Genomic DNA, 13,224 nt, shown 5'->3' on the forward strand with positions numbered 1-13,224 from the left:
AGGGGACCCACAGCGAAGGAGCCTCTTACATGAGGCCCTGGAGCATGAGATTCAGAAACAGAAAGTAGAAGGGCTGGAGGTGGCTGGAGGCAGAATGTCTGCTCAGCAAGCCTGAAGCTCCCAGTTCAATCCTAGCCCCGTCACAAGGTGGAGTGGAATGGGGGTGTCAGGGGCTAGGGTAACAGGTCAAGTGGAGCTGGTGCTGAACGGGGCCAGGGCTGCAGTTTTGGAAAATTGAGAAAGTTCTGGAAGCGAGTGGTGGTGGCCACACAGCAATGCAAACGTGCTTAATACCTCTGAAGTCACTGAATGGTGACTTTGTTTTTAAAATATACATAATAAAACAAGTGAATAAACATGCTTAACCTGGGGGCAGCTGACCTGGCCCTGCCTTTCAGCTCTCCCATAGTGGAGCCTTTGTGCAATGTGGATCCTGCGCAGTGCGGGTACCCGGTGCCCATCCTGCTGGCACAACGTGGTCTCCCCACCTTCTCAGCATCCCTGGCCTGCCAGGGCCAAGTCATCACCTCCTGATGCCCCCACCCCTGGGCTGTGGGTCTCTGGTCTCTGTCCATGCATCTGTTTGTGGACCCTGGCCCCCAAGCACATCCACCTTCCACCACGGATGTGGACAGACCCCTGGGCCCAGGGAGGGAGGGTCTGAGGTGAAAGCTCACCTTCACTGGAAGGACCACAGGGCTGCCTGGCTGTGTAAATCAAGTCCACTTTATTTGAAATTTTCCACATGCCACAAATTTACATGAAAATACCCATTCAGAATGTAGTTTGTTAGAACACCAAATTTAGAAGTGGGTGTCACTGTGAGAGGCCACACATGGGCAGTTCCACCAGCTGGGCAGGGAGGGGAGTTGGTCATCAGAAGGCAGGAGTGGTGGTTTAGCACCTGGCCATAAGACGCTAGGAGACCCCTGGGCCAGTGACAGGCCTCAGCCCCCCGCCCCAATCCATCCTGAGTTCAGCTGGTTCCAGGCAAAGCACGCAGGCAGGTCCTGGTCCTGGTCACAGGTGGCAGCGCAGAGGCTGGGGAGATGCCACTGTGGGACGCATGTCACCCACGTATAGAACACACATGCGCACACACACAGCACACTCCTGCTTGCCTCGGACGTCCCTGCTCACACGCGCTCGTTCCTGCTCACACAGGCCGTGGCCATAGCGCAGTGGCCAGGGCTCCGCTCATATGCCACCTTGGGCTTCGCAGCAGCAGCAGCAGCTTCTGTGGCTCTGTAGCAGACGCAGCCAGTTAGCACCCGGCCTGTGGCAATGGCTCTCAAGCAGAGTGACTGTGGCGATGTCGTTCGGCCTGCGTGGGACCCACGCCAGGCGGAAGCTTCTGTGGAATACTTGTTCATTGTGCCCCACGGACCCTGGTAACTGCTCATTAGAACCCTGTGCCCCCAAATGCAAATGACACCAGTACAAAGAGCCCCTGGTGTTGTGGCTGAGCCACTGAGAAGGGCAGGCAGCTAAGCCTGTCACACGTAGGGGGCACGGTGCGCCTCAGCTCTGGGCTTCACCGCCCCGCTCGCCCCAGGTCTGGCTCCTTTCCCCGACAGGAGCATGGGAGTTTCAGATCCTGAGAGGGGCAGATCACAATGAAGGGGAGCACAAGCCCGAGTGAGGGCTGCCCCCATCCTCCCTAAGGGAGCACCACCACACAGGTCCCAGCTGGGGACATGCTCCTGGACCCCCGGAGGCTCAGCCTTAGCTCCCACAGCTCCACTGCCCAACAGACTGACCTGGGCCAGTCCTGCACCATCCAGTGAGTGGGCCTCAGCGTTGGGTGCTGGTGCAGGGAGCAGGCGAGGGAGCTACGGCCCTCAGCACAAGCCCAGCTCACTTTCAGCCTGAGGAGCTCAGCTGGACTGGCCGAAATCCCGAGCCCGAGCTTCCCAGCCCAGGTCCTCGCACAGTCTCTGCAGGGCACTATTGCAGGGGAGAGGGGGTAACCACATCCCTGTGGTAAGAAGGACTGAAGTGCTCCTGTCTCTGGACAAGATCACTTGCTATAAAAATAAGGAAAGCCACCCCGGGCAGGAAGGGGACCTGGGGGCAGAAATGCCTTCCCTTCAGAAGCCCAGGGCCAGCCCGCTGCCTTGCTGAGCAGGCTGCAGGGCCTCAGGACACACAGCCTGCCAGAGGGCAGGAGACCAGGGTGGCTGGTTTGGGCTGAGGCGGAGGTGGCAGCCACAGATCATGGGATTTCTCTTTTTAAGAACAAAGAAATAAATGCACTGACCTCCTCCCTCCTGCCCAGTCAAACTCACGTGCACACACATGCACACGGTGGATGCAGACTCGTGTGCAGATGCGTACAGAAGGGCACCAATGAACACATGTGCGGGTGCAGACAAACGCACAGGCTCACAGGCAATGCTCCTTGGCAGGCAGCATACGGTCCACCACTAAATAGCCCAGTCCTGCTGACTGGGGACATTAGGGTGGGTCCTCTTCCCAGTGTAAAATGCTACCAAATATAGATCGCAATTAATATCGGTGCCAAAACAGCACTTAGAGAGAGTAAGCCCGTTGCTGACACCTGTGACCCTGTCTCGGGGCAGGAGTGAAAATTCTCACTCTAAGTCAAGGACTGTTGCAGGGACACTACACTACACAGTCTACTGCCTGGGCGCTGCTTTCTGAGGCTGCTTGTACCCCCAGTGGCTCCTGACAGCCCCCACCCCACCCAGCCCCTTTTATGAGAATGAATTAATGCTGCTGGGTACGTGGCTTGCTGCCAAAGAGAGGCCACCCGGGCGTCATTCCCAACACAGCTTCAGCCTTTTAGAAAAACTCCTAGTGGAAAGACAGTCTCTGCTGAGCTGCAGAGCAAAGAAGGGCTCAGGCCAGGGCACTCAGAGCCCAAAGCTACAGGGCCTCTGAGGTTCCAGGACCTTCCAGGTCACCTGCCTCTCTCCTGGGCCTGTCAGGCTATGACCAGCCACACTCTCACTTTGAGGACAAGCCATCAGTCCCAGGGGCCCACAGCATGTAACCTGAACACCCTCACTAGTGGCCCTCAGGTGCCAGTTTAAAGTTCTAAAGAAATGTCCAGTAACGGGGTGGGGTGGGATTTGTCACTACCCTTCCGACCCTTGTCTACAGCTGTGTGAGACCCTGCCCTGCCCCCAGGTCCCTAGGCAGCCTGTCCTATGGCCTGCAATGCCAGGAGGGGACAGGCTGGGTTTGTAGCTCTCAGAGCCTAGGTCAGGATCCCCAGGGTGAAGGCTCCAGGTCTAGCCAGCAGGCAAAGGTCCCTTGGCTGACTGTAGCCTGGGACAGGATAGGGGGGACCTGTGCTCTAGAGAGGAGTGAGGATTCCCTCACGCAAGAAAAACGGTACAGAGGGAGAGGGCCTTTGACACAGACCCACCTGTGCACACAAAAGTGAGCTGCTGGGGCAGGCCAGGGACAGACAGGAGGAAGAGCAGGGGAGAGGCCGGACTCACACCTTGTGGAGACCAGGATCAATGCAAGCGCCAGGCTGGGCCCCAGCCACATGGGAGGGCCCCGGGTTCCCTGTGCTGGGCAGAGCTTCTGAGCAGCTGGCCCAGAGGGCCCAGGCAAGGTCGGCCCCCCACCCAGGGACTAGTTTACCTGCTTCTGCATCAGCAGGGAGCGCGCAGGACACCACTGCACTGTGCAGGAACCTGCTGCCACGGAAACCCAGAGGAAAAGAGCAGGCGCGTGTGGGTGGAAGCTCTGCAATGAGGGTGCCTGGTGGCTCTGCAGCCCTAGCCCAGGGGATCCGGAAGCAGCCGCTGCACAGACCCCCCCCGCCCCCCCCCCGCCCCCCGCAGCCAGAATGGAAGCATCAGGTGACACCAGGGCTGCAGGGGACCAATCTGGATGCGGTTGGGGTGGGAGTCCAGGAAGACGGACTCAACCAGGGCCCCTCCAAAACCCCCGGCCACGGGACATGGTGCCAGGAGTCCTAGGGAGCAAACGCAGCGGCCAGCCAGTCAAGTGTGAGGCCCCAGACACCAGAGGGACCTTCTTCATTTCTGGAACAGCTTTGTAGAATTTGTTTCTAAGAACTAAATAAGGTCACCTGCAGCAGGGGGATCTGACTACTACTCCAACCTTGAGCTTCCGATCTGGGGTTTATTCTAACAAAGCCAAGGGCATGTACTTCCTCCGAGGTACACAGCGCTACAGGGGAGCTGGAGTTTCTAGAGCCAGTGCCGAGAATTGTGGCCCCTGGGGACACAGCTCAGCTCCCGAGGCCCAGCCCAGGAGAGCCCCACCCAGCAGCCCTGCCCTGGGGTCCCCTCTGGGCACAGGCATCACCTAGGGAAACACCTCTCAGACATAGCTGGGCATCTTTTTTTTCGTGGTGCTGGCGATGGAACCTGGGGCCTCAGCACATGCTTGGCAAGAGCCACTGAGCCACCCCAGCCTTAATGTCTTAATGGTAGAAAGCACCCCAATTCTGTAGCCACCAAACTTGTGGACATTCCGCCACCTCAAGGAGACGCCACCTCACCCCCGATAGATGGGCAGTCACCCGTCCATGGGGCCCGATGGCTGGGGACATTAACACAGGAGCAAGGACACTCCTATGGCTGAAGTACAGCATGGGCAGGGCCAGCGGCCCACCCAACACCCCGGCATGCAGGCAGGCCCTGGAGAGTGGACGATCCAGTAAGGAAGGCCCTGGGAAGGGATGCAACTGGCCAGGCCCCAGGCTAGCCCGGCTCAACCACTGCCCTCGCTGATGGCTGCCTGTCCCCTTCCATCATCCAGAACGCAAACCCTCAATGTAAACCATACTTTGCAAGAGGAAACACGGGGAGCCAGGGGGGTGCCGCGGGGTGGCCTGAGAGACACTTTCTTCCTCTGAAAAACCACGGGGTCCCAGTGTCCACAGGCTCCTTGGAGGCCTGCAGGGGGCAGCAGGGCGTCTTTGTGGCAACTGAGACCAAGGGAAGCTGACTGGTGCTGGCTGGGCTTCTCACCACCACAGGTTTGGGGGCTCCTCAGCCACTCTGCTTTTAAACAAGGTGATCTCGTCCAGGTGTACCATGGGCACATCTCGGATGACATCTGTCAGGCCCTCGTGGAGCAGAGGGAAGATGATGACGTTCAACGCTGGTCTCTCAGTCTGAAAACTGAACAAGAGGCAAACCATTAGAAGGGGCAGGTGGGAGATTAGGGGCCCGGTGCGGGGGAGAGGGGGCACTGCCGGTACCTGCCCTCCGCACACAAGCTCCGTGCAGCTCCCTGAGACCCTGGCCCCTGGTGTCACCCTGACATAGCTGATAAAGTCACTAGCTGTGAGGGCCCTTTGGGGGCAGCCAGATCTGGGAAGGGAAAGGAGCATGCAAGCCAGCCAGAGGGAGGAGCCCGGGAGCTGCACACTCTCTGGGTGTTGAAGAGGACCTCGTGAGATCAGAGGCCCAGGGAGGCCCTTCCTGCTCTGCAGAGCCAGTGAGGACTCACTGCTCGGACAGAGAAGGGACAGATGGCCAAATCCACACAGCCTTGGGGCACCCTCAAGGGAGGATGATCTGAGGTCAGTGAGGCAACAACAGGCTCTGAGACAAGTGAAGCCAGGGCCACCATTCCAGAACCACAGCAGCTCTGCTCCCTGCCCACTGCGTGGGGAGACTCATATGTGAGGTTCAGAGTGTCCACTGTGTGCCAAGCACCATGCTGAGTCTGACAGATGAAACCCTCTCCACGGCCCCACAGGCCCACGGTGGACTCTCAGCTGGCCAGAGGCAGAGTGGGGCCCTAGCCAGTCGGAGCAAGGCCAGGCCCAGGTCCTCCCTGCCCCACCCCTCCCTCCCTCCCTCCCCCATGAAGGCAACACAAAGCAACCCCAGTATGGGCCATGGCTCTCAAGCTAGAAGAAGGAACACTAAGGGGTCCACAGAGTGAGATGATGACCCTGCGGGTCAGGGCACAAGGGACCCTTGCAATAGAGAGCTTTGGCGTTTGCCAAAACTTAGTAGAGGCCCCTGCAGCCCCAGCGCCTTCCTTCCTAGAGGCAGGAGCTTCGTGGCCTCTGTGCACGGCCCCACCTGAGGCAGCACAGGGTTGACTTCTATAAATTCCTGCCAGAAAGATACTCGTAAACCCCCCGTTTTGGCACCAGGGGACACCTCCCGGTTCTATGCAGCGTTCAGCTTTGGCAGCAGCATCCATGACCCAACCTTGCAGATGACATTGCAATTGTCCCTGCTGCAAACCCACCATACAACTTTTCCCATTTGAAACAAAATCTCCACAACCCAATAATTTTTTAGTGTTTTTTTCTAATTGTCAATGGACCTTTTATTTATTTATATGCAGAGCTAAGACTCGAACCCAAATGCCTCACGCATGCTACACAAGCACTCCACCACTGAGCCACTACCTCAACCCTCCCCAACCTTTGACCTGCATTTAAAGGCACCTGCCTTCCAACCCCCTGAGTCACTGGGGTGCTGAACAAGCTGCTGTGGGGGGAGGGCACAGGATTGGTTCCTCACAGGTAAGGAATGGAGCCCTCCAGGAATCCCGGCCACAGCTGAGCTGGGCAGGTCCCAGCCTTCCCCACATGCAGTGAGGAGCAGGCAGACACAGTGTGACAAGCTTCAATCACACCTCTCTCTGCCCTTTATTATACATGTCAAGGATGCATCATGGTGAAGAAAAACTTCTGCCTAAGGTCACTAACAATATGCCAGGGAGCCACACACAGTGGCACAGGCCTGAAATCCTGGCTGTTCAGGAGGCTGAGGCAGGAGGAATGCGAGAAAGATACTTGTAAACCCCCCGTTTTGGCACCAGGGGATGCCTGGGCAACTTAGTAAGACCTTGTCTCAAAATTAAAAGGGCTGGAGGTGCAGCTCAGAGGCAGAGTGTCCCTGGGTTCAGGCCATTTAAATGGAGCACTCAGCCACCCTCCAAGATGCCTTCCCAGCACACCCCATGATTGCAGAGAGATGCCGGGTTTGTCTTAAGCTCACTATTTAGTTTAGAAAGAAAACATCACCAGCAACACGTGAAGGTGTGGGCTAGTGGCACACAGCTCAGTCTGTGTCTCCCAGGGACACAGAAGCCGGCGCCTATGTCTCCTCATCCACTCTGTCTTGTTCTATCTATATCTACCAGGATAGAACAAGGTGGCTTATGTGACACATCAAAGTACAAACCACCTGTGGCTGCTTCGTGGCTTTGCCTGCAGTGGGGTCCCCACAGTCTCCGAAATTAACACCCAGGCATTCACCAGGGCCTGGAGGCCACCTTTCCTGGAAGCTAGTGCTCTAGTTGGCAGGGCTACCACATCTACTTAGCCAAAGCCCTAGCTGGACACAGTCTGGGGACTTTTTAAAATATTTATTTTTTACTTGTAGTTAGACCCAATACCCTTATTTAATTTATTTATTTTTATATATATGGTGCTGAGGATCCAACTCAGGTCCTCGCATATGCTAGGGGAGTGCTCAACCACCAAGCCACTACCCCAACCATCTGGGGACTTATTAAAATTTGTTCTTTTCAGATATACATGGCAGTAGAGTATATTTTGACATATTATACACACATAGTATCCTAATCCTATACACACACAACTTATCCAAATTAGGATCCCATTTCCTTTTCTTTTTGGGACCAGGATTAAACCCATGGGCACTTAACCAATGAGCCACATCCCCAGCCCTTTTATTTCTTTTTTAATTAATTATTTTAGTTGTAGATGGATACAATACTTTCATTTATTTATTTATTTTTATATGGTGCTGAAGATCAAACCCAGTGTTCTGGGCAAGTGCTCTGCCACTGAGCCCCAGTCCCAGCCCCTCGCCAGCCCTTTTTATGTTTTATTTTGAGACAGGGTCTCACTAAGTTGCGGAAGCTGGCTTTGAACTCATGATCCTCCTGCTTTACCCTCCTAAGTCACTGGGATGGCAGGCATGCGCCACCGTACCCAGCAGAGTCCCGTTCTTGTGTTGTATGGGATGCGGAGTTCCACAGGTTGTGTATTCATATACAAACACAGGACAGGGACTTGGTTTTTACTCTTACCAATAAACACCACTCAATACAGTATAATTGCTTCTGTATTTTGAGGTGTTTTCTCAGAATAAATCCCAGAAATGGGGTTACTGGAGTCTAAAGAGCATGAAGATTTTTATAACCAAAAGACAACCCACAAGGGAATCAGATGGCACTGCTGGGCCATAGTGAGAGGCCAGTCCACAGCTCCCGCCTGGGCCCAGAGAAGGCCATTCAGGAACGAACACGCGGGGACGCAAGGCCAGCAGCACACACACCACACCTGTCAGCACCCCTTCAGACAGAGCTCAGACAGGAACGTTGGGCCCTCAGTGCACCCCCAGGATCCTGTCAGGAACACCCTCAATCAGCCCATACCCCGGCTTCTGCCCAACGGTCCCTCGGGTGACAAAATGACCAGCTGGAGTTTTTCTGTCCATGCAGAGAACAAAGGGAGGGAGAGACATGGGGAAACACCATATGGGTCCCCACTGTCCTGCCACATGAGATACGATGACCTGTCCTGGAGACTAAGGGAGAAATGGCAGGCTGCACACCAACAGTCACAAATGCAGGGCGCCTGGAGCAGGAAAGCAGGTACTGTGCACGACAGCCCATGGCCAGGAAGCCGCGGTGAAGAGCGTGAGGCTGCAGAGACCACCCCTGGAACTGCTGGACTCAGGGCGCTTCCCAGACCACCCCCAGCGTCACTCCTTCATGACACCCCAGGAAAGGAGGGACACAAAGTGCAGGGGAGGGAGGACAGCTGAAGGAAGCCCCCTGAATCTCTTCCAAGGTGCACCTTCTGGTGACACTTGGTGCTGCTGCAGCCAGGTCACCATTGACCTGGCTTCTACCCAACCCAGCCCACCGTCCCTTACCTGGAAAATGGGGCTCCAGTGACAAGGGAAGAATTCCCAGGCCACCCTCTGTGGCCCCACACTCAGACTGCAGAAGACTGACTCCTTGGTGGCTGAGGAAGAATATCAGATATGGCCACACTGGCCTGGGGGCCCCATGGGAGGTCCCTGGTGAACATCTTCCCTTGACTCAGCAGCAACCAGGGACCACAGTCAGGCCTAGCATTACTCTGTGGCCCCTACATGCCACCTTTGCTGCAGAGGGGTCTGGGTACCCAGCCACCCTTAGAGGCCTGCCAGCCCTGGCCTCCTGGGGATGCTCCAGGGAGACAGAGCTCAGTAGCGTCCTGCTGTGCATCTAAGCTCCCTGGCTGAGCCTGTGGTCTAGCACCCCGAGGGCCCAGCACCCTGCTGGCCTTGTCCTTCCCCAGAGCACGTGCAATCAGCCTTCCAGGCAGCTCACAGGAGAGCTGAAGTTGAAAAACTGCGCTAATTCCACTTTTAAAACCCACTTTCAATTCTAAAGCCCTCAGTATTTGCCACATAATCCACTCCCTCCCCCCATAAACTCACGTCTCGACACAGCTGCAGACCAGACCTAGACCGAGTCCTCTGTGTTCCCCCAGAGTCAGAGCAGGCGGCCCTTGAGTACAGCCTCCAGGGCTGCCCCGAGCCAGGCCTTGCCGGGAAGGCAGGGAACATGGCCTTCAGTGACGTTAGCGCCTCAGGCCTCAGTGGCAAAGGCCAGGCTGAGAACATACTCCAGGGCCACTTGGGGGAAGGAAGTTTTACCTGGGCCTCAGAGACAGAGTGATCGAATGTTAGATCAGAGTCACACCAGCCTGTGGGCCCTGCCTCCTCCTGCTGGCAGAATGGGATTCCTGAGCGTCCTGGAGGAAGGAGGCTGCAGGATCACATGGGCCTCCAGGGCTCCTGAACCCATGGCCGTCAAGGACGAGTGGGTGAAGACCCTGTGATAGCACAGGCATCTGGATGCCTGTGAGGGCCCAGCCCATGTGCTTCTGGGAGCAGCTTCAGAGCCGGCATGTCCTCACTGTGACTGCATTGGCTATGGGGCTGAAGTTCCAAGGCCTATAACACACTCCGGGCTCAATCTCTCCTGCAGGATCTGGAGACAAGAAGCAGAATAACCCAGACACTCACGAAGACTCTCCAAGACCCCAGGCCCCCACGTGAAGGCCAACCAACTACAGGAAGCAGCTGCCCCAATACCCACGCTACCCTGCCCAGAAACACATGGGAGTCACCATGAATAGACCCAAAGGAGAGTTTGCAGAGGAAAACTAGACCAAAGCCTGGCAGGGAGAAGGCCATCACAGGACAACTGTGGCCTCACTCATGTCACGGTTCACCCAGGATGAGCACAGAGCTGCCAGTGATTCTCTATCACCAAAAGGTTCTGGCTGTCACTGTTTCCCTGACCAGAGTCACACCAGTCCTCTAATGGGTGAATTGTTCAGGATCCCCAGGCCAGCGTTAAAGGTCCAGACTATGCCCTGGCATGTGGACTTTGGGGTGCAAGTCCACTAGACCTCAGTGGCCCATGCAGACCAGCACCCCAAAGTGTCACCACTCTATCAGGGATCAAGAAACCCAGGGGTGATGACACAGGGACCTCCCCACCCCAGAGCCAGGAAGCCTGACAGTAAACAGTCACAAGTGAGAGTCCACGGAAGCTTTCCTTTGTGGGCCCCATGCAGCACAGTGTCTGGGAAGTGGGGGGCAGAGTCAGGGCAGCTCCAGCAAGGGGCCACCTCCCGCCACACTGCAGGCTAGGCCAGCAGGCCAGGCGGCTGGGCACTGACCTGGCCAGGCCAGAGGAACCAAGTCTCCAGGACAGACACAGAAGAGATGAAGGCTGGCATGGCCCCCAGGCAGGCGTCCCTGAGGCCAGAAGAGAGGTGGAGGCAAACACCCCATGGGGTCTGAGATGGTTCTAGGGTGGGAGCAGGAGGTAGCGGGCAGGAAAGCCTCGTGTGCCCCCCCCCCGCCGCCCCAGGAGGACGTGAAACCTTCCGTGGCCACCAGAGTCCTGTTGACAAAGACGTGCCCAAACCCACCTCCAGACACACTGCTGGGGCCCCTGAGAAAGCCCAAGAGCAGGGAACAGGCAGAAAAAACCCGCCACAGCAACCCCAAACCGTGGGCCACGTGGTGGGGAAGACGGGAGAAGGCACAGGGGAGGAGCTTCGAACCTGGGAGAGCAAAGGCCAGTGCAAAGCAGACTCGGCATGGCCTCAGGCACTGGGCAGCATTGACACAAGGGCCTTCCCACGCTGTGACCACCCAGGGCACATCTGAAAGTGGCTTCACAATCAGGCAAAACAAGACAACCCGCAGAGTTGCCTCCTGAGAGGGCAGGGTGGGACCCTAATCCAGAAACCAGCAGGGCCCTTGCTGGCATTTGGCACCAAACCCGCAAACAGCGCAACCAGAACCACAGCAGCACCTCAGCCAAGCCCTGTGAGGAGGGAAGCCAGAGATGGCGATGGGACAGGCATGATGGCGCCACCCTGGCAAGAGGCAATTTTGCCAGTGACAAGCTGTAGGGATACCGGCTCTGCTGCGGAGTCATGGATAAAGGCAAGAACACACCACTAGGTAAAGGGACAGGGAAATGGCAGAGTAGCTGGTGCGAGAAGCTTCTCCTGATCAGCAATTCTGAGCTCTTGAGGCAGAAAAGGGTGAGAAAAAGAAAAGCATCAGAAAAAGTAATAAGCTCTGCTTCCTCCTTTATGCACGGTCCCCCAGCAGGAGTGAGTCTGGGGCAGGCACGGGGACAGCAGGGTGCAGTTGCCAAGAGCCATGGCGCCACCTACTGGGACTCCATGGAGAAGTACCTGACTCAGCTGTAGCTTCTGCACCTTTGGTGCCAGAGGGAGGAAGCCCAGACACAGGGGTGGGCAGACAGGTCAGGGAGGGCCTGACCCTGGTGCCTGGCAGGGGGGACACGGAGCCCACTTGGAAAGGCTGGCGCACACCCTGTGGTGCAGCTGGGACCGCCCTGCAGGTAATGGGGTCGCAGCAGAGGCGTCCACAGGTCTCTCCCACTGTCATCGGGGCACCAGCACAGCAGGCAGGAGGGCAGACCTGGGCCTGGACCTGCACACTTGGCCCTGCAGGACCCCTCCTTGTGGGTGTGAAAGCTGTCCTTCGAGGTGGCCACTGGCTGCACCGTGTCCCACCTCTCAGGGCCTGTTTCCCCATCTGTTCGCCAGAGCTGAGGCACTCACCTCTCAGGTCTCCGTGAGGTTTAAGAATAGAGGTGAAGCCGTGTCTGGCCCAGAGCCCTAACATGGCCCCAGCCTCCAGGAGGGGAAGGACAGGTGCTTGGATCTCGTCCAAGTGGCGCATCTGGGATCACACTGGGATGTGGCAGCAGGAGGGGCCTTCACTCTCCGCATCAGCAGCGAGTATTCCGTGGGTTTGTGGCACCGTGCCAGGTGCAGGACAGGGACACATGGAACACAGGAGCTGACAGGCCCTGCTCAGTTTCACCCAAATGTCCCCTCGGCCAGGGTCAACCTTGGATCTGGGTTCAGACATTGAGCACCAAGCAGCAGGAATCACGGCCCTTCCAGCTGTCAGCCCCTGTAAGACCAGCAGCACCCCAGGCACCCAGGAGCCGCCACCAGGCCTGTGCTTGGTAGCACACAAGAGCGCCTCGGGAAGGAAGCACCTCAAAAACCAGCTGTGCGAAGGGGCGAAGACCTTGACGCATGGCGGGAGGTGCTATGCTCTCTGAAAGAGCGCCACAGGAGATGGGGCCCTGAGGGAGGCCAGGAGGGGAGGGCAGGCCCAGGCAGCAGGACGGCGCGAACAGAGAAAGGCGGCAGCCTGGGTCCGGGCTGGCACCCACTCCGGCTCCAATCCACTGCAAGGAGGAAGCCGGGGAGCGGAAGGACAAGGCAGCCTCTTTTCGAGGGAGCAGGGGAAGTTCGGACCCTGGTGACGTGAGTGCTGTCCCTAACACAAGCACAGCTCCACAGTGCTTGGTGATCGTGGATACTCCCTGCGCTTTGTGGAAACTCCCACGCACACAAGGCCAAGAAAGACAGCAACTCCCAGAGCAGGCTTCTATCTCCGCAGGAAAACCACCTCTCAGGACTGACAGTGTCCACACAGCCTGGTCTGAGGGCACACTTGTGGGCAATAGGACGGAGCCAAGGGGCTGTTCCAAGCCCCTTCAGCAGAACACACCCGACAGGGAGGTGTCAGCCTGGGGCTGTGGTGGCAGCTCCCTCCCAGCTGCAAGCTGATGAGGGGCAGAGGCACCCTGTTTTCCCACCGCTGAGGGCAGGGCTGGCTGCACCTGGTGCCCAGAACGCAGCCTCTG

At 57.3% G+C, this 13,224-nt stretch overlaps 1 protein-coding gene across 3 annotated transcripts in view; it reads right to left on the bottom strand.

The window, feature by feature from the left end:
* Positions 1–726: 726 nt before the first annotated feature.
* Fbxl18 (F-box and leucine rich repeat protein 18) overlaps positions 727–13,224 on the bottom strand; it is a 41,516-nt gene continuing 29,018 nt past the window's right edge. For all 3 annotated transcript variants that reach the window (XM_076840342.1, XM_076840344.1, XM_076840341.1), the window contains one exon: positions 727–5,132. In XM_076840342.1, the coding sequence (XP_076696457.1) occupies positions 4,976–5,132 (157 nt within the window). In that variant the 3' untranslated portion in view covers positions 727–4,975. The remainder of the gene's footprint in view (positions 5,133–13,224) is intronic.

Source organism: Callospermophilus lateralis, chromosome 19 (assembly GCF_048772815.1).
Source record: "Callospermophilus lateralis isolate mCalLat2 chromosome 19, mCalLat2.hap1, whole genome shotgun sequence".
NCBI lineage: Eukaryota > Metazoa > Chordata > Mammalia > Rodentia > Sciuridae > Callospermophilus > Callospermophilus lateralis.